Source organism: Manis pentadactyla, chromosome 5 (assembly GCF_030020395.1).
Source record: "Manis pentadactyla isolate mManPen7 chromosome 5, mManPen7.hap1, whole genome shotgun sequence".
Classification (NCBI taxonomy): domain Eukaryota; kingdom Metazoa; phylum Chordata; class Mammalia; order Pholidota; family Manidae; genus Manis; species Manis pentadactyla.
In genome coordinates, this window is record NC_080023.1 from 138,568,672 (window position 1) to 138,595,574 (window position 26,903).

Here is a 26,903-nt window from a genome sequence, read left to right on the forward strand (position 1 = left end):
TCCATACTGCTTTCCACAATGGTTGAACTAATTTACATTCCCACCATCAGTGGGGGGGGTTCCCCTTTCTCCACAACCTAGCCAACATGTGTTGTTGTTTGTCTTTTGGATGGTGGCAATCCTTACTGGTGTGAGGTGATATCTCATTGTGGTTTTAATTTGCATTTCATAAATACTAATGATGTGGAGCACCTTTTCATATGTCTGTTGGCCATCTGAATTTCTTCTTTGGAGAAGTGTCTGTTCAGCTCCTCTGCCCATTTTTTAATTGGATTATTTTCTTTTTGTTTGGTGAGGTGCATGAGCTCTTTATATATTTTAGATGTCAACCCTTTATCAGATCTGTCATTTATGAATATATTCTCCCATACTGTAGGGTACTTTTTGTTCTATTGATGGTATCCTTTGCTGTACAGAAGCTTTTCAGCTTGATATAGTCCGACTTGTTCATTTTTGCTTCTGTTTCCCTTGCCCGGGGAGATATGTTCATGAAGATGTTGCTCATGTTTATGTCCAAGAGATTTTTGCCTATTTTTTTCTAGGAGTTTTATGGTTTCATGACTTACATTCAGGTCTTTGATCCATTTCAAATTTACTTTTGTGTATGGGGTTAGACAGTGATCCAGTTTCATTCTCTTACATGTAGCTGTCCAGTTTTGCCAGCACCATCTGTTGAAGAGACTGTAATTTCCCCATTGTATGTCCATGGCTCCTTTATCAAATATTAATTGACCATATATGTTTGTTTTAATGTCTGGAGTCTCTATTCTGTTCCACTGGTCTGTGGCTCTGTTCTTGTGCCAGTACCATATTGTCTTGACTACTGTGGCTTTGTAGTAGAGCTTGAAGTTGGGGAGCGAGATCCCCCCTACTTTATTCTTCCTTCTCAGGATTGGTTTGGCTATTCAGGGTCTTTGGTGTTTCCGTATGAATTTTTGAACTATTTGTTCCAGTTCGTTGAAGAATATTATTGGTAATTTAATAGGGATTGCATCGAATCTGTATATTGCTTTGGGCAGGATGGCCATTTTGACAATATTAATTCTTCCTAGGCAAGAGCATGGGATGAGTTTCCATTTGGTAGTGTCCTCTTTAATTTCTCTTAAGAGTGTCTTATAGTTTTCAGGGTATAGGTCTTTCACTTCCTTGGTTAGGTTTATTCCTAGGTATTTTATTCTTTTTGAGAATTGTGAATGGAATTGTTTTCCTGATTTCACTTTCTATTAGTTCATTGTTAGTGTATGGGAAAGCCACAGATTTTTGTGTGTTAATTTTGTATCTTGCAACTTTGCTGTAATCCGATATCAGTTCTAGTAGTTTTGGGGTGGAGTCTTTAGGGTTTTTTATGTACAGTATCATGTGTCATCTCCAAATAGTGACAGTTTAACTTCTTCTTTACCAATTTGGATTGCTTGTATTTCTTTGTTTTGTCTAATTGCCATGGCTAGGGCCTCCAGTGCTATGTTGAATAACAGTGGGGAGGGTGGGCATCCCTGTCTTTTTCCCGATCTTAGAGGAAAAGCTTTCAGCTTCTGGCTGTTCAGTATGATGTTGGCTGTGGGCTTATCATATATAGCATTTATTATGTTGAGATACTTGCCCTCTATACCCATTTTGCTGAGAGTTTTTATCATGAATGGATGTTGAATTTTGTTGAATGCTTTTTCAGCATCTATGGAGATGATCATGTGGCTTTTGTCTTTCTTTTTGTTGATGTGGTGGATGATGTTGATGGATTTTCGAATGTTGCATTGCTTTGAATCCTTGCATCCCTGGGATGAATCCCACTTGGTCATGGTGCATGATCCTTTTGATGTATTTTTGAATTTGGTTTGCTAATATTTTGTTGAGTATTTTTGCATCTACGTTCATCAGGGATATTGGTCTGTAATTTTCTTTTTTTGTGGGGTCTTTGCCTGGTTTTGGTACTAGGGTGATGTTGGCTTCATAGAATGAGTTTGGGAGTATTCCCTCCACTTCTGTTTTTTGGAAAACGTTAAGGAGAATGGGTATTATGTCTTCCCTGTATGTCTGATAAAATTCCGAGGTAAATCCATCTGCCCCAGGGGTTTTGTTATTGGGTAGTTTTTTTGATTACCACTTCAACTTCTTTGCTCGTAATTGGTTTGTTTAACTTTTGTGTTTCTTCCTTGGTCAGTCTTGGAAGGTTGTATTTTTCTAGGAAGTTGTCCATTTCTTCTAGGTTTTCCAGCTTGCTAGCATATAGATTTTCATAGTATTCTCTAATAAATCTTTGTATTTCTGTGGGGTCCGTTGCGATTTTTCCTTTCTCGTTTCTGATTCTGTTGATGTGTGTTGATTCTCTTTTTCTCTTAATAAGTCTGGCTAGAGGTTTATCTATTTTGTTTATTTTCTCAAAGAACCAGCTTTTGATTTCATTGATTTTTTCTATTATTTTATTCTTCTCAATTTTATTTATTTCTTCTCTCATCTTTATTATGTCCCTCCTTCTGCTGATTTTACACCTCATTTGTTCTTCTTTTTCCAATTTCGATAACTGTGACATTAGACTATTCATTTGGGATTGTTCTTCCTTCTTTAAATATGCCTGGATTGCTATGTACTTTCCTCTTAAGACTGCTTTCGCTGCATCCCACAGAAGTTGGTGCTTTATGTTGTTGTTGTCATTCATTTCCATATATTGCTGTATCTCCATTTTAATTTGGTCATTGATCCATTGATTATTTAGGAGCATGTTGTTAAGCCTCCATGTGTTTATGAGCCTTTTTGCTTTCTTTGTACAATTTATTTCTAGTTTTATACCTTTGTGGTCTGAAAAGTTGGTTGGTAGGATTTCAATCTTTTTGAATTTACTGAGGCTCTTTTTTGGCCTAGTATATTGTCTATTCTGGAAAATGTTCCATGTATACTTGAGAAGAATGTGTATACTCTTGCTTTTCGATGTAGAGTTCTATAGATGTCTATTGGGTCCATCTGTTCTAGTGTGTTGTTCAGTGCCTCTGTGTCCTTAGTTATTTTCTGTCTGGTAGGTCTATCCTTTGGATTGAGTGGTGTGTTGAAGTCTCCTAAAATGAATGCACTGCATTCTGTTTCCTCCTTTAGTTCTGTTATTATTTGTTTCACATATGGTGGTGCTCCTGTGTTGGGTGCATATATATATTTATAATGGTTATATCCTCTTGTTGGACTGAGCCCTTTATCATTATGTAATGTCCTTCTTTATCTCTTGTTACTTTCTTTGTTTTGAAGTCTACTTTGTCTGATACAAGTACTGCAACACCTGCTTTTTTCTCCCTGTTGTTTGCATGAAATATCTTTTTCCATCCCTTGACTTTTAGTCTGTGCGTGTCTTTGGGTTTGACGTGGGTCTCTTGTAAGCAGCTTATAGATGGGTCTTGCTTTTTTATCCATTCTATTACTCTGTGTCTTTTGATTGGTGCATTCATTCCATTTACATTTAGGGTGATTATTGAAAGATACGTACTTATTGCCATTGCAGGCTTTAGATTCATGGTTACCAAAGGTTCAAGGTTAGCTTCTTTAGTATCTTTCTGCCTATCTTAACTCACTTATTGAGCTATTATAGACACTGTCTGGTGATTCTTTATTTCTCTCCCTTCTTATTTCTCCTCCTCCATTATTTATTTGTTGGGTGTTTTATTCTGTGCTCTTTTGTGTTTCCTTTAACTGCTTTTGTGGGTAGTTGATTTTATTTTTTGCCTTTAGTTAGTATTTGGTTGGTCTGCTTTCTTTGCTGTGATTTTATTTTCTCTGGTGACGTCTGTTTAGCCTTAGGAGTGCTTCCATCTAGAGCAGTTCCTCTAAAATACCCTTTAGAGGTGGTTTGTGGGAGGCAAATTCCCTTGACTTTTGCTTGTCTGGGAATTGTTTAATCCCTCCTTCATATTTAAATGATAATCGTGCTGGATACAGTATTCTTGGTTCAAGGCCCTTCTGCTTCATTGCATTAAATATATCATGCCATTCTCTTTTGGCCTGTAAGGTTTCTGCTGAGAAATCTTATGATAACCTGATAGGTTTTCCTTTGTAGGTGACCTTTTTCCTCTCTCTAGCTGCGTTTAAACTCTGTCCTTGCCCTTGATCTTTGCTGTTTTAATTATTATGTGTCTTGGTGTTGTCCTCCTTTGCTCCCTTCTGTTGGGGGTTCTGTACACTTCCGTGGTCTGAACGATTATTTCCTCCTCCAGTTTGAGGAAGTTTTCAGCAATTATTTCTTCAAATACACTTTCTATCTCTTTTTCTCCCTCTTCTTCTTCTGGTACCCCTATAATGCGAATATTTTTCCATTTGGATTGGTCACACAGTTCTCTTAATATTGATTCGTTCCTGGAGATCCTTTTATATCTCTATGTCAGCTTCTATGTGTTCCTGTTCTCTGGTTTGTATTCCATCAAGGGCCTCTTGCATCTCATCTATTCTGCTTATAAGTCCTTCCAGAGATTGTTTCATTTCTGTAATCTCCTTCTAGACGTTATCTCTTAGCTCGTGCATATTTCTCTGCAATGCCATCAGCATAGTTATGACCTTTATTTTCAATTCTTTTTCAGGGAGATTGGTTAGGTCTATCTCCGCAGATTCCTTGTCAGGGGAGGATGTCTGGGTTAGTCTGGTGTGTATCAAATTCTTCTGCCTTTTCCTGGCTATTGAGATAGTTGTGGGAAGCTGGTGCATGTGTCGGCTGGGAGAATGTCCCTTTTTGCTAGTTGTGGCCTTCCTCTCCTGGGAGAACAGTGACTCCTAGCAGCTTGTGCTGGTCAGCTGCGCACAGATGGGGTTTCTAATTTTTGCCTGGCCACTGTGAGAGAAGCTCTTCCCTACTGCCTCAGGCTGCTTCTCCACTATGGCGGAGCATCGTTGGAGGGAAAACGGGCGGGAGGCTGTTTATCTCTGTGAGGGGCCTTCTAGCTGCGCTGCCGCCCAGGGGGGTTAAGGCACCTGGAGTTCCCCGGGATTCCCAGCTGCTGGTCTAAGTGTCCCAGGACGTTTCTGTCCAGCTGTGGGGGCCCTGCCCTTTTAAGTCTTTCAAAAAGCACTCACTTTTCTTTGTTCCAGGGGCGCCGGCTGCATGGACCCACTCACAAGTTTTACTGTCCCGTTTCCCTAGTATCCAGCACCCCACACACTGTGTGTCTGTGCTCCTGGTACGGATGGCTAGGGCTGGCTATTTAGCAGTCCTGGGCTCCCTCTCCCTCCCCACTCCGACTCTTCTCCTCCTGCCGGGAGCTGGGGTGAGGGGTGCTCAGGTCCTGCCGGGCCGCAGCTTGTATCTTACCCCCTTCACTAGGCACTGGGTTCTTGCAGGTGTAGATGTAGCCTGGCTGTTGTCCTGTATCTTCCGGTCTCTCTTTTAGGGATAATTGTGTTTGCTGAATTTTCAAAAATATATATGGTTTTGGGAGGAGATTGCTGCTGCTCTACTCACACTGCCATCTTGGCTCCCGGTTCTTCTTTTCTTTTTTAAATAACCCTTTAACATGCATTGTTACTTGCAGACAGTACAAAAAGCAGGATGCAGACCAGAGAGGTCACAGTTTACTGATCACTGGTGTAGAGGATCCTTTTGGACACTGAACCAACTCACTGCCTTCATTTAAGCCCCACCCTGCACTCCTTGCCTCCAGAGGAATTTAAAGCCTCAAATTACTTACCTTTTTTGGGTTTCATGACAAAACTGGGTGATTTCTTAGAGGTGCTCCCCAACTCCAAACCTTTTCCCCCACCCCATGGGAACTTAGGGTTCAGCTTTCACAGGTCTGCTAGGTGAATGACTGCTTGTCTATCTTCTTGCCATTTTCTAAAGGGCCAGTTTTTTTCTTGTCTGCCTTTCTCTTTGTCCTTATTGGGCTGTGCCTTTTTCTTCCTTTCCTCTCAGTTTACTGGGATTTGGGGAAGTAGTTGAGATAAATATATGTGTTTAATCTAGTGAGTTTAACCAGAAGCTCCCCCCAAATCCAATTTGGTTGGTTTTTATTTTTACTACTTTCTTTGATAGTGCTTGGGTTAATTTTGCATTTGTTCTCCACGTGCTCACTTGCTATGCCAGATGTTCAAAGAAGTTGTCCTTGGGGAGGAAAAATGAGGAGTTTTAAAATGTAGTGTTCTTGAAATGCTCACAATGGTTCAGTGTGTGAAATCTCAAAGAGGCCCCGTCATTTCTAACCGCCAAACTCTCATAGTAGAAATACAGTTTAGCCCTTATTTGTGTAAACCATCAGGAGCATTTTTAAATGTTTGTAATGAAGTTTGTGGCTTATTGTTTAAAACTGAATTTAAGGTAGTAAATCAAAGCTTTTGGTGGTGTGCCCTTGACGGCAGGGAGAGCCTGGGAAGTGATCCCTAGAATTGATCAAAGGGAGTTGCTGAGCATTTTCACCTGTATTTGTGTTTTGGTCCTTTAATCACGTAGAGTTTCCAGTCCCATTCTGAATACAGTAATGCACATCACCCCCACCCAAGTCTCCTTGGCAGCATCTGGCACAGTCTTTGCCAGATGGCCTCTGTTGGGACTATCAGGCCTATAGAAGGTATGAACAATGTTGATTGTTGGAATATGGGCATCTTTCAGGATCTGATTCAGACCACATTTTGTTCTAGTAATCAAATGAAAATTGAAAATGAAATGAGTAAAATTCACTGAGAAATAACCACAGGTCATTTCTGCCTAGGTTCACCTTTCCTGGCCAGTGAAGATGGGGTACTGGGCGGAGTGATTGTTCTCCGATCTTGCAGGTGTCCTGCAGAGTCTGACTCCTCACAAAATAAGCAGACACTTCTAGGTAAGTTGGGCATACACAGTATATGTGTGTGTTTTTCTCTTTCATTTTTTTAAGACATGTAAAGACTTACGTCCTTAGGTCAATAACTATAAGCCATGGGAGGGCCAGAATGTTCAACTGATATCTAAGCATCTCTCTTTTACTAATTTTTTTTACATATGTAAACATGTAAAAAATGAATATTAATTTAAATATATGCTTAGATCGTATTTTTCAAGTGAGCTCAGAACCTAGGACCTTTTCTAAAGCCCAGTACTAAGAACACTGAACCATGTATTTATCCCCTGCCTTATTCCACATAGCATTTGAAATGACCTACAACAACATCCACTAACCCAGGAAGAAGCTTCTTCCTGTTACCTGTCCCAAAAAGGAATCAGAGCCATATGAAAAGCTACTGGTCTACAAGTCCATCCTGGCTCCATCGCTCATTAGCTATGATGCCCTTGGGCATGAGTCTGAACTGTTCTGTGCTACTTCCTCATCTGTAAAGTAAGGATGTCTGCCCTGCTGGCTCCCAGGGCTGTGGTGAGGGTCAAATAGCATTTTGCAGATTTGCAGATGTCTGTCCAGATATGTGGTTTTGTGTCTAGCCAAGCACACCATTGGGAATGAAACCCAGCCTTCCCTGCATTTGCCAAAGCACAAACTTGTGGGGCTGCCTGTGCCCATGGGATGCCCTTTTCTAATTTACTCATTCAGAAGGGGCATTTTATAAAAATCTGCATAAAGGTGCCACAAAAACTAGGAGGAGGCTGTATGTGTTATCTTTTTAATTGAATTTTTAATTGAAGTGTGTATACATTCAGAAAAATGCAGAAATCATAACTGCTACCACTTGACAAATTATTATAAACTGAACCCATTGATGTAACTAACACCCAGCTAAAAAAATAGAGCCTCAAAAGCCCCCTGGTAACCCGTTTAAATCCTATCCTCTCCAACGGTAAAAACTATGTTTCCTTCTAATATGATTAGTTTTGCTGGGTTTATATTTCATATAAAAGGAATCATAGAATACATAGTATTTGTGTCTGATGCCTTCAGTCAACATTAAGCCTATTAGATTCATCCATGTTATATATGGCAGTAGTTTGTCCTTATTCATTGCTGTATAGTATTCTATTTTATGGATATACCACTGTATATATCCATTGTCCTGTAAGCATTTTTATATAAGCCCTATTGGCCATTGCAGAAGCTGTGGTAGTTCAATTGTTTGTATTAATTTCTTTACAGAAATTGTGGGTGGTGCCTGATCTATATTGTATGATTGTTGTGAATTGCTGTAATACAAGTTCCTTCATACCCTGAAGTTCTGAGTCTATAAAATAGAAAAAGAACATTTCTTGTGAGTGTAAAAAGGATGTTTTGTAAAAAATTCCAAGATCTATAAGCTCTTTTTCTCTTTCCAAAGAGCTTTTATAAAATCTCTCCCCTCATTCTTCAGTGGAAAAAAAATGCACTTTTATATAAAAGGCCTCTTCCTCCACCTAGACTCTTTGACAACTGATCTCATCATTTTTCTTGCCATACTCTATTTTTATTTCCATCCACTGTATTTGGTACCCAGGGTGCTCCCAAGACATGTATTTTTAAATGGCTGTCTTTTGTTAAACCAAGGCAAATTAAGTGTTTGCTTCTTTGGTGTCATAATTATTGTTGAATCCTTTGAATATCTTCCACAGTTAGGTAGCAGTGAGTTTGCTTTTAAAATATGCAGAGGATGTACATGGGCCTTCCATAAAAACTCAGAATAACCATTGGTACTGGGGGTGGGGTGAACTTAGGGAGCAGTTACTAAAAAACTGCTTCATAGACTGTTCCTAGGATGCAATGTCAGTTCTTTACTAAGCCCAGACTCTTGCAGATTAGAATTCATCCTGAAAATCAACTTTTTTTGGTTGTCCTTTCATTTTTATTGGTGTAGCATAGAAATACATATTTAAGGATAAATCATAGAAATTTAGCTCATGTTAAATAGTTTTTATCACCAAGGTGGTAATTTGTAAACTGATTCCTACTCTCTGTCTCACAAAGAAGAATGAAATGTTAAGGGTCAATTTCTGAAATAAGTGATATCTTGCCATTTGTTAAAGTTAACTAGAGGGATTGATGTTTGTGAAGTTTTACTAAAACCTGGTGAACATAGGCTAGTCAATTTATAAATGCTACCAACTACATAGATTTTCACATTTTCTGCTTTAAAAAATGTATGTACATTCATTATATGGTAAGAAAGCAAACATAGGAGAGAAGGATAGGAAAGGAGATGTGAAAGCCACCTTGGCTGCCCTGATCCCAGAGCCACTGGTCTCTGGTTATGGTTATTCCCTTGGGAAACACCTTCACTCTATAGAATATGGTCATGCTTCTCTTTCTTGATTAGTCAGGAACTTGTCGCTCCTTTTGGGGAAAAACTTAACATCACTCACACCAGTTCCCACTCCCCATTCCTCTTGACTTTAGTTGGAATTCAACTCTAACTTGAAATCTTACATTTTAATTGTTTTGCAACTTTAACACACTATTTCCTGATTCACCAACTTTATACAATCTCTATTAATTATGTCTCAGCCCTTTAACTCTGTAAGTTTAGGAAAGTTGACATGTGCTCTACTTTTCTCTTCCTCCTTCACTCTCAACCCTTAACCTCAACCTCTGGCAACCATATCATTGTTGATATGATGATTAACATTTGCATTCTGTCCTGTAGCTAACTTGTCCTCTATACTTTCATTAGAGGTTGATTCTAAACAGTGACAATGTGAGTAGCCAGCATTGACAGTATCCAGATTGTGTGAATATTATTCACTGTGTATCTCAGGAGTGGAGGATTAAACCCATAAGAATAGAAGTGTCTGTCAAAACCCCCTGCCTATAAAAGGAGAATATTTCCAACATCAGGCTTAGGCAGATTCTTCTGTGTTGTACCAATTGCTCAAAATCAGGCCACAACTTAATTTACTTCATGTTTGGACAATGACTTCTTGTTTATTGCTTTTGAAACTCTCATGAAAATATGGATTCATAAACTCATGGCTCCTTAAAACTTAGTAACCAGGAAAGCCCAGAAGTCTTTCTTTTCCTATACATCCAAATAAAACAAAACAATTCCCAAAATTAAAAAACAAAACAAAACAAAAAATATAACTGCTGTATATTTTTCATCACTTTTTTATCCCAGAAATAGTATAATCAAAACATTCTCTAACTTCAGATTTTGCTTTGTCCACTCTTCTGAAAATCATGTTTCCATTACACCACAAAAGTAGTTTCAGTCAAGCCCCATTGCCCCTGTATGAAGTTTCCAGAATGCCATCTCTGAGCCTGTGCTCTTGACAAGTACATCAGTTACAAGAGTCCCAGTGGGCCACTTCAAGGGTGAGGAATACACTCAAATACAGGGCACTTTGAAGGTTTGTCCTTTGTTTACTGATTTATGAATAGAGTTGGAGAAGCTCAGATATGAAGGAACTCTCCAAGTCCTCTTGTGTGATGCTGTTACATGTGCTTTGTCTATAAACTGTTTGCATGAGGTGGAGCTTAATCCTCTCCCTTGAGATTATCTTCCATTGCATAAGAATATGGCAGAGTGACAGTGTGTGACTTCTGAGGCTAGTGAGTAAAGGCACTATGGCTGCCTCCTTGCTTTCTCTGTTGGATCACTCACTCTGCAAAAGACCAGCTGCCATGTCATGAGGACACTCAAGTGCACTGTAGAGGGGCCTTCCTGGCCAAACACCATGACCTCCTTCCATCAGCCAGAAAGGCACTGGGGCTTCCTGCTAGTAGCCTGAGCTCTGAGTGAGCCCTCAGGTGACCACAGCCCTGGGCAAGTATCTTCACTAAAATCTCAGGAGGGGCCCTGAGCAGGAGCTACCCAACAGTGCTATTCCTGAACTCCTTACCCATGGAAGCTGAGATAACAAATGTTTGTTGTTTAAAACCACTGCATTGTGGGGTAATTTATGCAGCAAAAATAACTAATAAACTTTGAAAACCCTCTCACTACTAACTGGACCTCTAGTGTGTCTGAAGAACTGCAGTGATAAAGTGCTCCTCCACATCTTCAGGTAGCTCAGACTCTCAGACATCAGTCTCCATTAGTAGATCCTGGTGCTCCCCTTTGGAATCTTCTGGAACAAGTGTGATCAGTGCCCTCCTCCTTTGTAGTCCCTAATCATTCTTTTGCAGTCTGTCTCCTTGGCCTCCCCACCTCTCTTCGTCTCCCACCTCCATACTGCTGCCAGGCTTCTCTTCCCATCACACTTCTGTAGGTGGCACATGAACCTAACTGTGGGCTCCCACCCAGGGGTCGTCTGGAGAGAAGCAGACTGCTCTGAAATGGAAAGGGCATAAACGAGGACCTGACCTAACTGTGGCTTAGAGAGCCACACCAGTCCCAGGACCAGAAGGTAGTGGTCACAACAAGAGCCACATAAGTATATGTGATGGTTTACTCTGTATCTAAGCTAAATGTTGAATAATGTTCTCTGTATATTAAAATCAAAACAAAGCCTGATTATCTTCCTATCACTCCCTACTTCTGATTTTTCAATGAGAACCACATACACACTCCTGCCTATGCTGGTCATTCCCTAAGAGATAGATGGGAACTACTTAACTTAATGAGAAAGTCCTCCCGTGATCTGACACACTTTCAGTGTCATTCTCAACTACTCCCTCTTTGCCTCTTCTCATCCCCAGTGCCAGAGTTCTGGCCACTCCAAAATGCTTGGTCTTCCAAAGGTCCTGTTTTTTCCCCAATATTTCTTGTGCTTGGAATGCTCTGGGCCAATTACATTCCTTCTTTAAGACGCAGGACAGATAGTTATCTTCTTGACTCACTGGGGAGCCCTTCACCCAGGTGATTGTTCGTTCCTGTGCTCTTGTTGCAACCTGAAATGGGCATCTCTTATAACACTCACCATGACACATACTAGACATATGCCAAGTAAAGCATCTGCCCTTCCTCTGGGTCCACACTTCTTAACTGTTTTTCTGAACGCAATTATTTGAAAGGAATAGATCACAGGTTTTTGAGCCCCAGTGACTCACATGGAGGATAGAGGGGTCTAAAATATCTTTCCAAGTGGCAGGAAATTTTACCGCCTCTGAGAATCACACCATCAGATTGTGAATCATTTGAGGGCAAAGACTGTGATATATGCAACTTTGTACCCCTACCCACAATAGGCTCTCGATAATTATTGGATCAGTGAATGAAGTCCCAAATTATTTATTGATTATTTAGTAGAAATTTTAAAGGAAATTGGCCACTCTTCCAGGAAAAGGCAATGTCACATAAAATATCCTCACATGCTCTTAAAAAAAAACAATCAGTATGGTTCGGAAATGTTGGATAATGATGAGTGTTTGGGAGCACGAAGATTTGGAGACAGTTTAAATGGATCGCAGAAGACAGCCTCGCAAACAGCCTTGTAAAAGGACAATTTGGATGTGAATGTGTTTGCAACACCCATCCCTCCACCTCCCACCCCCCAGTTCATGAGATGCTGGCAAAACCCAGGCTACAAGTCACTGCTTTAATGCAAAGCAAATGCTTGTCTCTGGAATGAAACAGCTGAAAAGGATTAATTTCTCTCTGCTTTTAGAGGGGGAAAAAAAAACGATATATTTTTACCTGCTAAAGTACAATTACATGTGCTTTTCAGGCCTCTACAGAAGTGCTTTACTGAGGCTGCTGTATGTAGTATGGTTGATAATTGTGTAAACAAAAGCACATTAAGCCTTCCAGTGGAAAAAATATGAGCTCTTTTCATTCTTTTCAATTTTAAGCTTGTGATTTGATACAAGTAATTAGAATAAATACAAATATATAGCATAAAAATCCAGTCTCACTATATGAATGCATTTCTTCCTTGTATCTGGCTTCACTGTGCTGATGGAAGCCTGGCAGGCTCTGGGAAGTACAGAGCTGCCTGCCTTAGAGCAGTTAGTAGGAAGCAGTGAGTATGGGGATCAGTGAGAAACAGACTCCAAATATTTAAGGCAAATCTTAAGTAAATCCAGAATAGGAGGCATAGGGACTCTTAGGAGTAGAAAGGCTCTGTGTTTGGCTGGCAGTCGTTGTGCCAAGCCTGTGTATGTGTCTTTCATCCCAAATAGATTTGAGGACCCACAGTTCAGTCAGATCCTGATTGTCTGATGAACACGCATGGTGATAATTATATAATGTTAGGTCACCCTCACTCAGAGAACAATTTCAAGTTCTTTGCTATTCTGTGTTCATTATGCCAGTAATTAAGTTTTGTACATTGTATTGCTTATAATTGTTCAGCTACTACCCCTTTTTCCTTGTTTTTTCATCTTTATTATAAAATGTTTCATATATTTTTAAAAGAAGAATGTAATAAATTTGTAAGTTATAAAGGATAACAATAAAATAAACGCCTGTGCCTCCTACCTTAAGAAATTGCTCATTACTCATATCTTTGAAGCTTGCCTTGTGGACCTGTCTGAATTTTATATAAAACGTATGTCATGGATCTTTTCTGTAAGAATTTTTGCAATTTCTTATATAATTCTTGAGAGGATAATGAGTCCCTTTATCATTTCAGACTTAGCTCTATCAAATCAAACTGTTCTTCAGTTGCCAGTTAGAACTTAAGTGTGGTGTGGTTCCCACCTCTTTTCAGAAAATGTGAAGTTATTTATTGAGTACTCTTTTTGTCACTGTTACCAAAACATGCTATGGTTTACAAATAAAAAATGTTAGATTGAATTGATGCTTCCTGGAACATTAAAAAGATAAAAAGTCATTTTACTCTAAGTTAAAATTCCAAACTGTGTTATGGTTTTACTGGCATTAAAAATTTGGCGGGCATTTATAAACATATGCACTTCAAAGGAGCTTTATTCTTGGGGCCCCAGCAATATCACTTATTTCCATTTCATGGCACATGCCACCCTGAGCACTCACGACTAGACATTGTGATGGGCTCACACAATCATAAAAATAACCCTCAAAGAGAAGGCAAATTAGCTATTAGGCTGGTAGTGGGAAAAGAGGTACTTATGGATGTTCATCTGATGTTAATAACTTGTCTTAAAAATATAGCTAAAACTTTGTTGTAGAAGAGAGTCCAGTGTCATGGCTGGAAGCTTATTTCTTTAGTGCCTCTGGAATGCTTTGGAATTATATTATCTTCACTATAGTCTTAGGAGATAGGCTGCCATTTTGGTTCTTATTTAAGGATCAGATGGAAAGAAGCAAATTAAATAATTATTCTTAGATGCAAAGTGAATAAGGCAGACATGACATTTAAACTTTCAGCAATTGAGTTGCATTAACTTCTTGAAGTGGTGTTCTGAGATTTATATTTTTCAGAGTTAGTCTTTAAAACACAAAGATGTTGATTATAAGTTGCTGTAATCTGCTTTGTTTTATAATAGAACTTTGCTTCCCTTAAATATCATTCATGTACTTTTTAGAAATGGGAAATAGTTTTTCATCTGTAATTTTCTTCTCCATCATGAGAAGACTAGTTCTAACTATAATCTAACCTTGTAGTATTTTTTTCACCATGAAGTTTTCCATCTGAAAAAAAGAATACAAAACTTATTCATAGAATTCTAGTGATTATGTAATCGTATTACCATGGTTCTAAAACTCTCAGAAAAACATTTTGACAAGTTTTATAGTCAATCTCATCTGCTCAAAGGGTAATAGAGATCACCCTAGCATGAAATAAATCCTAAAAAGTTTTGTTGAATGAATGAAATCGTATTTCAGTAAAACTTGTTTCACTGAATGCTTTTCTGTTCAGCAGAAAATTTCCAAGTCCCAGTCAGTGGCCCATATTTCCATCAGTTTCTAAAACAATAAAATGATAAAACAGGAAGAGAATTGAAAAGTCCTTCGGAGCTTGTGTTACTGGTTGACCCACATCTCACTCTTCTTTTCAGTCAGCATCCTTCTTGAGTCTCAAACAAATGGGAGTGGGCTTTGGAAAGAAAATAGTTACTTCCTGGCTTAGTGTAACTAGGTTCAGTGGAACTCCAGCCCCATCCTTCCCCCATTGGTTCAGTTGTGAAGGTTTTTCAGGGAAACACGCCAACTCAAAGCTACTTCTTGGCCACAAGGGAACATATATTAGATGAATCTTAGGGATTCCACATGAAGAAAGTAAAGCATCCTTGTGTGAACTCTCTACTGGCTTATAAAGAACCTAATAACCAGGGGGGAAGATCTGCAGAGATAAGAGGAGTCTGTTCTATTTATAGTTCCTTATTCTTCCCATTTTAAAAATGAATTTATCTTTATTCAGTAAGGAGCAACTTAAACAGCGTGCAGAATGTCCCAGGGCAAGCCATTCGACCTAAGGCTGAGTGGCAGCTGACTTGGCAACTGCCCAGCCCAAGACGGTTCTGATTTTAGGACTCTGTTTTCCTTGCAAGAAAGTCTGGATATGAAGCCAGGCAGAGAGTTTTTAAATGGGTGTGGGAGCCAGTGCAGCTGGGGGTCGTTAACAATTGGAGAACAACATTTTTTTTCAAAGAGTGGCTGAAGACTTCTCTCTGGTCAGAAGAGAATGCATTTGGATAGAAAAAAACTTGCAACCCGGGAAGGAAACTTGTTTGACTTAATTTAAACAGGATGACATGTGAATCGTTTTGAAAGAGAAAGAGGTATCTTGGGGCAGAGCATCATGCAAGGGGTAACTTATAGCTCTAATATTAACTGGTGAAGGTGGCAATTTAAATGCTACCAGTAGTCAAAGTGTTGACATGGGGCTAACAGCTGTCTCATGTAGTGGAGGGATACTAGGACTGAAGTAGAACCACTCTTGGGCATTATAACAATAGGTTGGTTTATTTGTTAGAAAATATTAAATGTGACTTGTCTGGAAAGCTGGCCTCTTAAGATTATGTACAAATCCATTCCAAGTGTTCCTGTAATGCCATTAACCTGTCATTCCTGAGGAGCATATGTACAGCCCACTCCCATCTGACCCATTCTCAGATACTGGAATGGGATCAGTAGTGTTAACCTTTTTTCACATCGTGCTTGTGTGATGTGATGTGTTGTAAAGTCACTTGGTGAAGAAGAATCCTACCAAGTGCCTGTGTCCATCTTTCATGTGTTAAACCCATTCAGGAATCTATGTTAGCATGATTTGGGTGTTTTTATTATTTTCTGATTGAGATTATTTGATGGTTTGGACATTTCCAGCAGCCTCATAATCCCTGGGCTTTGGCTTTCTAAAAAACAAAAGCCTTTTCAAATCAGTGAGTTGAGGTATACCTAAGGAACTACCAAAGGAACATGGTCACTACCCAAAGGCCAGGAGCTTCTCTAAGCAGAAATAAGCTTGAGTTTGACCACACCAAATACTGTTACACACAGCAGCCTCATGGGCTCGGACAACTCTCTCTAGGCCTTTCATTTACCTTGTATGTTGCTTGAGTTTATGGCCCTCTAAATTACTCCCTCTAAATTATTCCCTCTAAGTATTACATTTCCTGTAGTAATTACACATGGAAAAATCCCAGTGCTATGATATAGCATCTACCCAGCTTGCTGTATTATTAGTCATTTTTAATATCGTTACTATAAATTTCAGTTTTTAGTGTATGAATCAATTTGAGAGTTAGTAGTCCCTAAAATCAAGAGACAGATTATAGAATTCTAGACATCATGATGATGAGAAATCTACTCTTTTACTAAACTATTAATTTTTCCTCTCTGTATTTGAGCAAATTTTATACTATTCTTTGCTGGGTTTTAATGATGAATCAGGACTTAATTAGACAGTTTTGAAAGTTTTTTTTATGAGATAAACTTCTCTTGAGACAAATAAATGTTTTTTACTCATTTTTAAAAACAAAATGATTTTGGCACTTAAAAATTTCTAATGGAAATAAATTTTTCTTTTGTTTGTTTTGACTGCACTTTGAACATAACAGGTTTTGCTCTAAATGTATGTGCCCAGTATAAATTTATGTCAGTTATTCATGGCCCTTTATAAAATCTGGTCGTACTTTAGGTAGTCACAAGACACGAAACAATTTCAAAACATTAGGTCAGTTTCACATCATAATAAAGGATTCTCATGAAGGACAATAAAAAATACATGCTAGCATCTCCTTACATCAAATTGCAGTAGTTCTGAATGTCATGGTCTAAACAAGAAAGAAATTAATTCTTCATAGGTAATATAGATCGACAGGGCAATTGAGATTCCTAAGGACATTAAAAAAATAGGAAATAAATAAAACAGGACAAAATTCAAAAGTCTGAAGAAGGGATATATGGTGGAAAATAGGTTGCCCTCCACTCAGTTCTCCTGATCAGCCAGTTCTTTCTACAGTAGCCACTGCTGTTGCCAATTCCTAAGGGACTCTTCCAGAGAGCTTGTATTTACAAATATGTTCATCCATGGTGCCCTTTTATTTTCTTTCACAAAAATGGCAGCACCATCTCTATATATCATTCTCTACTTTGCCTTTTATTTTAGATAAACTATATTATCTTGTAAATCAGTGTTTTTTCAACCTGAAGCATGTCATATTAATAAGGTCTAAAGTCAATTTAGTGAGTCACAAGCAGAATCTTTTAAATGCAATGCACAGAATATAAAGAACCCAACAGAATAAACGAGTGCATTACAAGTAGAAGGGTATTACTTTGTGAAATTTCATTTATAAAGAAATGTGTGTACCAAGTGACAATGCATGGGTCTTTTAAATTTTGTTTCACTGTCGTTCCTGGTCAAAAAGTTTGAAGACAGTGTAGATGATGGCATATCACCTAAGTGCGGCTTCCTCCCTTGTTTTTAATTGTTGTGTAGTATTCCACTGAATAGAGTACTGTAGTTTTTCATATATACTTCCATCAGAAGGCATTAAGCTATTTCCAGTTTCTTCCTAATTAAAACTACTTCAATGAATATCTTTGTGAAGATGTTATTTCACACATAAGAAGTCATACCTGTAGAATAAATATGTAGAAGCACAATTACTAGGTCAAAGGGCACGTCATTCCTCATTATTTGCAGCTTCCAAATTTGTTCATTTTTATTTGTAATCTCAAAACCAGTCCTCCCGGCGCCTTTGCAGTCATTCATCTGCAGGCATGTGCCTCTGAGTGGTAAGGAAGCTGAGTTGCCTGACATGCACATTCCCAGTTGAAGTGAGCAAGGTGATGCTGTGCTTTCTTGTCTCAGCTCTCCGAACGTAAGCCATTGTTCATTTTTTTTTTCGCCATTGTTCATTTTGTGGTGTGTTAAGTGCCTCATTTTTCACATTTTGGTGCCTTTTGGTGATGATTTCAGTGTTTCAAATGGCCCCTCAGCACAGTGCTGAAGTGCTGTCTAGAGTTCCTGAGTGCAAGGAGGTCGTGGTGTCTTGTAGAGAAAATGGGCGTGTTGGGTAAGTTTCATTCAGGCCATAGTTACAATATTGTGGGCCATGAGTTCAGAGTTAATGAATCAATAATACAGCACATCCAGAAAATGGAAGAGGAACTTTTACTGCTCTGTGTGTAGGGAAGTGGCTAAAGAAACATCTACAGTGTATAATGAAGCCATAGAAAAGCTGAAGAAATAGCTAAACTTGTGGACTTATGAGATAACAACCAATCAAAAGAGCACAGGGGACAGCATTGTGGGGCTGAAAGTCAAATTCATGGGCAGGTTATCTAGGGTCAGGAAAATGTTAAACTCTTCTTGACTAATGTTTTATTATAAAAACAGACTGCATATAATTAATTATTTATAAGAAATATATATTAAATAAGATGTGTTTAAACAGAAACACACATAAAATAAGGTTACATATTGATGGAAAATGTTGTATCCAGAGGCTTGTGATAATTAACCCTGTATTTCCCCTAGGAGCAGTGGCTCAGTATTTGCTAATTCAGTATTCATGGTGACTTTACAGAACACAGTTACCACAAATTACAAGGATGAATTGCCAAATGGCCACACTCCCTTCATTATACAAGAGTGTACTTTTCTCCACCCCCAGCTAACATAATGTTGTTTCATACTTTTTAATTATCTGATAACCTGATAATTAAATGGTGTCTTGGGGTTTTCATTTGCATTTCTTTTAGTATGAGAAATATAGAGCATCTTATCATGTTTTAGAGCCATTCATATTCCTTTTTATTAATATCCATTTTGTTTTCTCTTTTTCCTTTTGAATTTTTCCTACTGATTTATAACAGATCTTTATATTAGGGAAATTAGTCCCTTTTCTATGCTATGAACTGCAAATATTTTCCCTAGTTTGTCATTCATCTCTTGACTTTTTATCCCCACATGGCAAAAGAAGATTTTTTAATGTAGTCAAATGTATTGATCTTGTCTTTTATGGCTTCTGGGTTTTGTTACAGTTTTAAAAGCTTTCCTTAAGAGTTGTATAAGAGTTGTGTTTGTGTTTGATGTTTTGTGGTCCTTTGGTGTTTATAAGGAACTTAATCCTTTTAATATATAACATTAATTACAAACTCTTCTTTCCAAGCTGAATAAATTTCAGAGTAATAGAACAATGAAAGATTACAAGTTTTGGAATCTGAAAGTCCAGTTTGAATTCTAATTTGTACAGCTACAAAAATTATCTAAGCCATGTTATTTACCTTCTCTGAGCCTCAGGCTCCCCATCCAGGCTTTTATGAGTTCTATTATGAAAAACAGTGCCTGGCATATAACAGATTCTCAGTGTTTCTCCTTTTGCTTCCCTGAAGCCTTCCACCAAGAAATAATCTGTAAATTATATACACTTAAATAAAAATAGGGTTTGTTTTCAAAAGCCTTCTATAATTTAACTTGTAAACAATTCCTGTTGAGTTTCTCAAGCTAGCCTGAGCTAGTAACTGAACACTGTATATCGATTTGAATTGTGTCAATACAAGGTACACACACCCTTTTTTGTGATAAAGGTTTGTTAAGAAAAGAGTGAAGAGTGCATTTCTAGACACTGAGTTGCTTTCTTTAAGAATTCCTAAGGCTCATCTGAAAACTTTATTGAAAACCTTCAATATAAAAACAATTATCTAATGAAGTCACTCAGTGTACTCAATTTATCCTGTTTCATAAGTCTAATATTTTTATGTATTACCATTTCTTAAATCTGGCTACATTTTCAGAAAATAATTGAGGTTTAAAGTCCTCAAACTTGTGTCTTAAAAAAAAAAAGTGCAGTGTTCTTATCCTTCACTTTCATGATTAGATTGACTCTCTTTCCATGTATTTTTCTTGGCTAATTCATGAGCAGTTGCTGCCTTAGCATTTGGGGCAATACAAAGTTACAATTTTAGAAATGCCTTGACTCTGCACTGACATCCAGTTGCTGTGTTCCTACCCTAGGGAAATTCAGTAAGACTTAAGTGCCTTTGCTCTATTAGGCAGTTAGCATATCCCAGACCTTGCTCTGGACTTCAGGATTTTTGAAGTTCAAAGCAGATGTGTGAGGAAGAAAAAACATCTGGTGAAGAGGACTTGCTTCCTTGCGTGACACTCTTTTCCTGCACTCTTCATAGGGCGTCTGCTGGGCAGGTTGGCAGGTTTGGTAACTAATTAATGACGAAAGAATGAGCCACGTATCTGAGGAACTCAGTTCTGCTCCTTACTGCTTCTTTCTTTCCCACATGTCTGGCAAAACCTTCAGAGTCTAGGATCACTGATCCCACAGTTGTGTCTCAACTCAAACACTTGTCTTCAGGCTTAATTAGCTTGGAGATATAAACAGACGGATGGCCTGGGCCCCAGAGGGTTTAGTGTTACGCAATGCAGTTTTATTATAAGGGACTTTAAAAATTTTTCTTGGAGAAGTACATCAAAACTTTAAAAAATGCTTTTTAAAGAAACTTAAAATTTTGAGAGTATGTCCTTAAAAGTGACAAAGTATCGTATGTATCTGTATGTTTGTGAATTTTTCCTTTTGTATCTTTTTACTCATATATAATTTCAACCTTACAGAGAAGTTGCAAGAATAGTATGAGAGACACCCATGAGTCCTTTGCCCTGATCCACCCGTGGTTTTTATTTTTCCCCATTTGCTTTTCCGTCCTCACTCTGTCCTTCCCTCTTTCTTCCCTGTACACACACACACACACACACACACACACACACACACACACACACACACGCACATACACACATGCGCGTGCACTTAAATATGTACATTTTTTTCCCTGAACTACTTGAGAGCAAGATGGAGATTTCAGGCATCTTTACTCCTAATACTTCAGTGTGTATTTCTTAAGAGCACGGCCATTCTTCTATATAAGCACAGTACAGTTATGAAAATCATAAAATTTAGTATTAATACACTTGTATGTAATACCGAGTCCCTTGTCAAGCTTCATCTATTGCCTCAATAATGTCCCTTAAACATTCCTCACCTTAGTCCAGGGTTCAGGCCAAGTTGACACATTACATTTAGTTGTCATGTTTCCTGTAAATGAAAACAGTTTCTCAACTTTTCTTTACATTTTTTGACTATGACATTTTTGAAGAGTTCAAACCAGCTATTTAGTAGTGTTCCTGTGTCATTTGTGTGGTTCTTCGTGCAGTTCTGGTTCTGCATTTTGGCACGAACACCGCAGAAGTGGTGGTATATCTCAGAGCAACTTATCAAGAGGTGCACAGTGTTGATTTGTCCCTTAACTGGTAATGTTCACTTTGATCATTTGATTAAGGGGATGTATTAGGTCCCTCCACAGTGAACTCACATTTTCCACCTTTACATTTATTTAACAAGAATTTTATGGAGAGAGACTTTGAAACTATGTAAATAGTCTATTCCTCTTCAGATTTCCACCCACTGGGTTGAGTAGTCCTGATGGTTTTCTAACTCTATTATTTCTTCTATCTGTTTGGTGGGATTCTACTACAAGTACAAGCATTTTCTTCTCCCCTGTTTGTTTATTCATTTATTTACTTGCCATAGTATGGGCTTATTGTTCTTATTTTATTCAGTGGTGATAATTCATTACTCTCATTATTTATTTTGGTACCTAAAGTGGCGCAGATTTGGCCAGTGGGTGCCCTTTCATGATGACCCCTGGGTCCCTTTGATAAGTCCTCATCATTCTTGAGTACTTCCTTACTTTCTGGCGCAACAACATGTTTAAGACTCATTTTATATTTTCTCTGCTCCAGGCCTGGAATCAACATTCTCCAAGGATTCCTGGTTCCTTTTCATGGAGAGTAGTATTTAGAAACCAAGCTCAGAGGTGGGATGGGGGTCAGAGGGGTTGTTTCAAAGAAACTATGTTATGGAATATTACATTTACTAAATCATTGTGTACTGTATGTAGGAGTGTGTGTGCATGCATGTGTGTGTGTTTAATGTTACAAGTTTCAAACAGAAGAGCATTTATTTTACATGTAATAATCATAAGTTTTGACAGGGAAGAAATACATTTTTCATTTCATAGTAAATGGCATTACACAGTTTTGAGTACTAAATCATCTTGACATTTATGAAGGAGCAAATGGAAAGTAGGAAACTGAGTGTGTTAAATATAAAGCTATCTTTAACTGTTCTATTAAAAAGCAAAGATTTATTTTCCATCTGTGATCTGAATGTGCTTCTTTGTGTTCTCTTCCATGGCAGTGGAATTTCTGTGGAGCCATACAACAGAGAGCATGTGTGTTGGATATATGTCAGCCCAGGATGGGAAAGCCAAGGTAAGTGGGAAAACTGGAGCCTAATCTGAAAACCTTGTAGCATTGCATGAACCTCTACCTGGCCAAGTTGATACAAATGACTTTGTTCAGCCTATCTTGGGCACTAGCTCTATGATCTTTATAAGAATCTGATTAAGAACAGTCAGTGATCCCAAGGAAAAACAGCGGTTCTCTTTTGCTTTTGATGACTGAACAGCGGAGATTAGGAAAAACCCTTCCCCTTCCCATCTTGTTGTTCTTCATCCATTGTGAATAATTGGGAAGGAAGAAACTGGGGATTGGGAAGAAAAACGATGGGAGACAAGCTGCTGGAATGATAGGGCTGAGTGATTTTGCAGAGTGTTGGGATACATAAAGGAAACTGAGGCAGAGAAAGTCGAGCACCTGGACAGCATCCTGCACATGAAGGCAGAGTGGCCGACGTGCTTGCAAATACGCCATGCCTCTTGGGCTGGTTTGCTTTGGCATGCCATGGTGTCCTTGTGGGCGGGCTCACAGGTCTGTGTTCTGTGTGCCATGTGCCTGTGTGCATATGCCCCGCAGTCACAACAGCCTCAGACATCCTCACAGCACCTCTTGAGCTGCTTGGCTTCCCTGCTATCATGATGGGGGAGCCTGTGAGTAAGAAACATAATTTGTGGATTTGATTTTATATTGGCCTCATGTTCTTCTTGTTCATAAAATTTCTAGAAACAGCTGTGGCATATGATGTTTACTTGGCATTAAAATACCCCAAAAGCAAAGCCGTAAAGTGGGGCAACCTCTTTTTTAAAGGACATGCTTTATTTTGCACATTTGGAAATAAAAGGAAACTTCTGATATGAACTAATACAGATTGCTTGATTAATAAAGTAAGGATACATGTAAGAAAGAATACTTGATTGCTTATTTGTCATATCACTGCCCATCCAGACTGTCCTCTGTGTATTATCTAGCCAGCCTGTAGCATCACTAGGCTTCTGAGAATACACTGTACAACAGCATTTCATCAAACTGGCTTCATTTGTGAAAATATTCCAGAGCTCTACCTCCCCTTTGTCTCACCCTGACCTAATACAATTCTCATGTTGTATTAGTAGACTTATTTCACAAGAGAATGCATAAAGATTTCTTTGTTTTGTAGTACATGGAGAAGGGAATTATAATTGCCCATTCTGAAGGTGATTCTTGGGTGTAGAGTAACAATCTAATAGAATTTTCTATGATGATGGAAATTTTTTCTGTTTATATTGTGTTGTCCTATAGGATAGCCACTAGCCACATGTGGCTTTTGAGCACTTGAAATGTGGCTGCTATGCCCAAGGATCAGAATTTTAAATTTTACTTACTTTAAATTTAGATAGACAGGTGAGTGGCTACCAAACTGAGCAGCATAGGTTTAAAGAGTGAGTGGAAAGAATGCTTATTCAAATAAATATTTTCAGAACATTCTTTTCTTCCTAGTGACAAAATGGTCCCCAAATATAAAATAAGCCTGATAAGCTGCAAGAATCCTTGCACAAGAATGGATTGCAGCCATTTTAGGTTTCTCTCATTCCTTACATGTTGACTCTGAACTAAAATTGCTTTTTAACAAAAGAACATGTATGAGGTGGAGTCTGGTGGGGTATGGTCATGTTATTAAGTCTCTTGTATGGAAATGTTCTTATTATCCCTGCTGGTAGCCTGTGGAAGACACCTTACTGTTTAACATGAAATATGGGCAGCAAAGAGAGTAGAGAACCCTACAATGAACTGAAAGACGTTTGGTCTCTAGTACATAGCTTGACATCTGGTGGACGTGGTTTTCATACTGCTGGTAAATTCTCCAGCTGGTAGTCTTGATTGGGCCAACAGATACAGCTGCTACTCGTGCCTCACTTGTAAATTATGTTTTTGACCTTCCTTGCAGAGAGTTAATCCCTCTCCCTTTCTTCCTCCTTTGAGCCTGTAGCTACAAATGCTTTCCAGAAAGCACACACACACATACACACACACTCCAGCCAGAGCCCAAAACACTAATGCTTTGGCTGCTGAATTCTACTGATCAAAAAACCTTCTGTCATGCAGGGTGGAATTTTATTGTATTGCAAGTGGGATAAAGTTATAGATGAGAAGCTGGGCTTGAAAGAGAAAGGGGGCTATAGCAAAATTTGTATTGTTTTTAAGAGAGTATGCCTTTGGCCAATGCCCTGGTTTCCTGATTTCTGTGAAAGAATTGTTGAATTAGTGTCATACCTGTTCAATATGATTGATTTGTGAAACATGCTGTTATAGGATGTTGAGAACCATGGTAGCAAAATGAGAAAAGAGGCATCTTTAAAAACTAAAACAAACTTTTTTTTAATTTAAAAACTATTTTTTTAAGTTTTTTATTTGCCCTGTTTTCCAAAAATTGCTTTGTTGCCAAACTCAGAAACTAAAGCCACCTGACCATTTGAACATTTTATATGTTAGTTATATTTAATCCAGCTTAGGACCTTGAATTAAAGCTCACTTTAAAAACGTACTGCTTAAAACAGGCTGGATAATAATCAATATTATTGTAACCAGAATCCATATGTAATTTGAACAAATAGAGATGGGTTCTTTCACAAGTTTCTTTCTTTTCATCTCTTTTTTAATAGAGTAGTCCTTCAATTATATCATTTAATTTAATTCCTAAACCTGTAGCATAAGTTAAAGAGATTTCTAATTATGAACCAAAATTAGTTCATTGATACCATTTAGATTTAAAAATTGAATTGTCCATATCCTACCCAGATAGCAGTTAGTGAATAGTTTTTAATAAACACCAAGTGTGCATGGATTACTATAATAAAAACAGATGTTAAAACTGACTGGAACTTACTCAAGTGTAATAAGTGGAACCTCAGTTTCTTTTCCTATGTAGAGGTCATTTTTTATAACAATAATGTAAATACTGTTATAAAAATTCATCCATGAGGAGGAGCAGGCTATTTTGTTGTCTTAATGTGTTTCCCCACAGATTTCTTTCTAGTTGTAGGGAAAAATTCTAAGTGTATAATGAAGAAATCAGACAACAACTCGACTGTGTGATCAAATTAATGTCATCAGTAGGGGCAGATGGACATAATGCTTCTGGATGTGATAACCTGAGAAAGCCATGACATTTGTAGTATTCCACCTGGAAGCACATAACCTGAATCTAATCACAAGGCAACATCAGACACAAGGAAACACCAACACATCTAAAATGAGGAACATTCTATGAATAAAGAAAAAAGGAATTATATTCTTACAAGGTATCAATGTCATCAAAGACCAAGGCTGTGGAAATATTCCAGATCAAACCATCCTAAAGACTCATGGCAACTAAGTGTAATAACTCATCCTAGACTCAATCCTCTATGGAAGGGGAAATAATGCTATAAACTCACTGTTAGGTCAGTTTACAAAATTAGAATGTGGATAGTAAAAAGTGTGTATCGTTGTTAAATGTATTTGTTGTAACTGTACTGTGGTACGTAAGGAAATATCCTCACTCTTAGGAAAGATTAAGTGAAACATCTAGGAGTAAAGGGCCATGATATATACAGTAACCTATCAGTGGTTCAAAAAATATGTGTGGCTAGATAGCAAATTACAAAGCAAATGGAGCAAAATATTAACAATAGCTGAACTTGGGTAAAAGATATATGAGTGTTCCTTGAACTACTCTGTGATTTTGAAATTATTTTTAAATAGAAAGAAAAAAAAAGTCACCCTTGCATATTATGGCACAATTAAGTAGTCCTTTGGGCCTTGCAGTTAAAATGAACAACTATTAGAATGGTTTGGGAGCACCAGGACATTGGCGTCTGGGGTCTCCCTACACTCCTGTGTACTGAGAGACTTGGTGGGCACTCTGCCTCCTGGATCTCAGAAGCATCATCTGTAAAATGAGGATAAGAATACCTTAGTATGCATTAAGTATTTCCTGGGGTAAGGTATGATAGGAATAACGAAGCAGTCTTATGTGTTTGAATACAGATGGCTGGACCCCATTAAGTCCTTGATATATTATGGATATATTGTATATACTGTGGATATTGTATATATTATGGCCCTTTACTCCTAGATACTTACTTTCAATCTGAAAAATTCTGAATTCTACATTCTAGATTGCATAAGTAGATATCTTGCTATTCAATTTTTAGTAGAATTCTTACTATCCCATGTAGTATCTACCTTGTTTGTTTTTTATGAAAATAGTTTCTGGGCCTTAAAATATATCTCAATAAATGTCTGTTTAGAAGGGATAACACAGGTGAGATTTCTGAGAGCTTTTTGTTAGGCTTAACATAGTTCTCAAATAAAGCCATATGTGGAGGACTGAAATATAAAACATGAATTATACTGAAGAAGTTATCAGAGAAGTGGAAAAGAGATTGCCACTTTCAATTAGGATGAAGAAACTCACAAGCGACTGTTGCGACTACTCCCAAAAATGAGAAAGAACTGGATAACAAGAGAC

General features: G+C 38.1%; 1 protein-coding gene across 5 annotated transcripts in view; it reads left to right on the forward strand.

The window, feature by feature from the left end:
• Nucleotides 1–26,903, forward strand: part of TASP1 (taspase 1) — a 307,406-nt gene that overhangs the window by 251,189 nt on the left and 29,314 nt on the right. For all 5 annotated transcript variants that reach the window (XR_005026207.2, XM_036892166.2, XM_036892168.2 and 2 more), the window contains 2 exons: nucleotides 6,669–6,779; nucleotides 22,374–22,447. Coding sequence is in view for 4 of the 5 variants with exons in the window: in XM_036892166.2 (XP_036748061.1) it covers nucleotides 6,669–6,779; nucleotides 22,374–22,447 (185 nt within the window). In the remaining variant the exon portion in view is untranslated. Of the gene's footprint in view, nucleotides 1–6,668; nucleotides 6,780–22,373; nucleotides 22,448–26,903 lie in introns of those variants that run through there.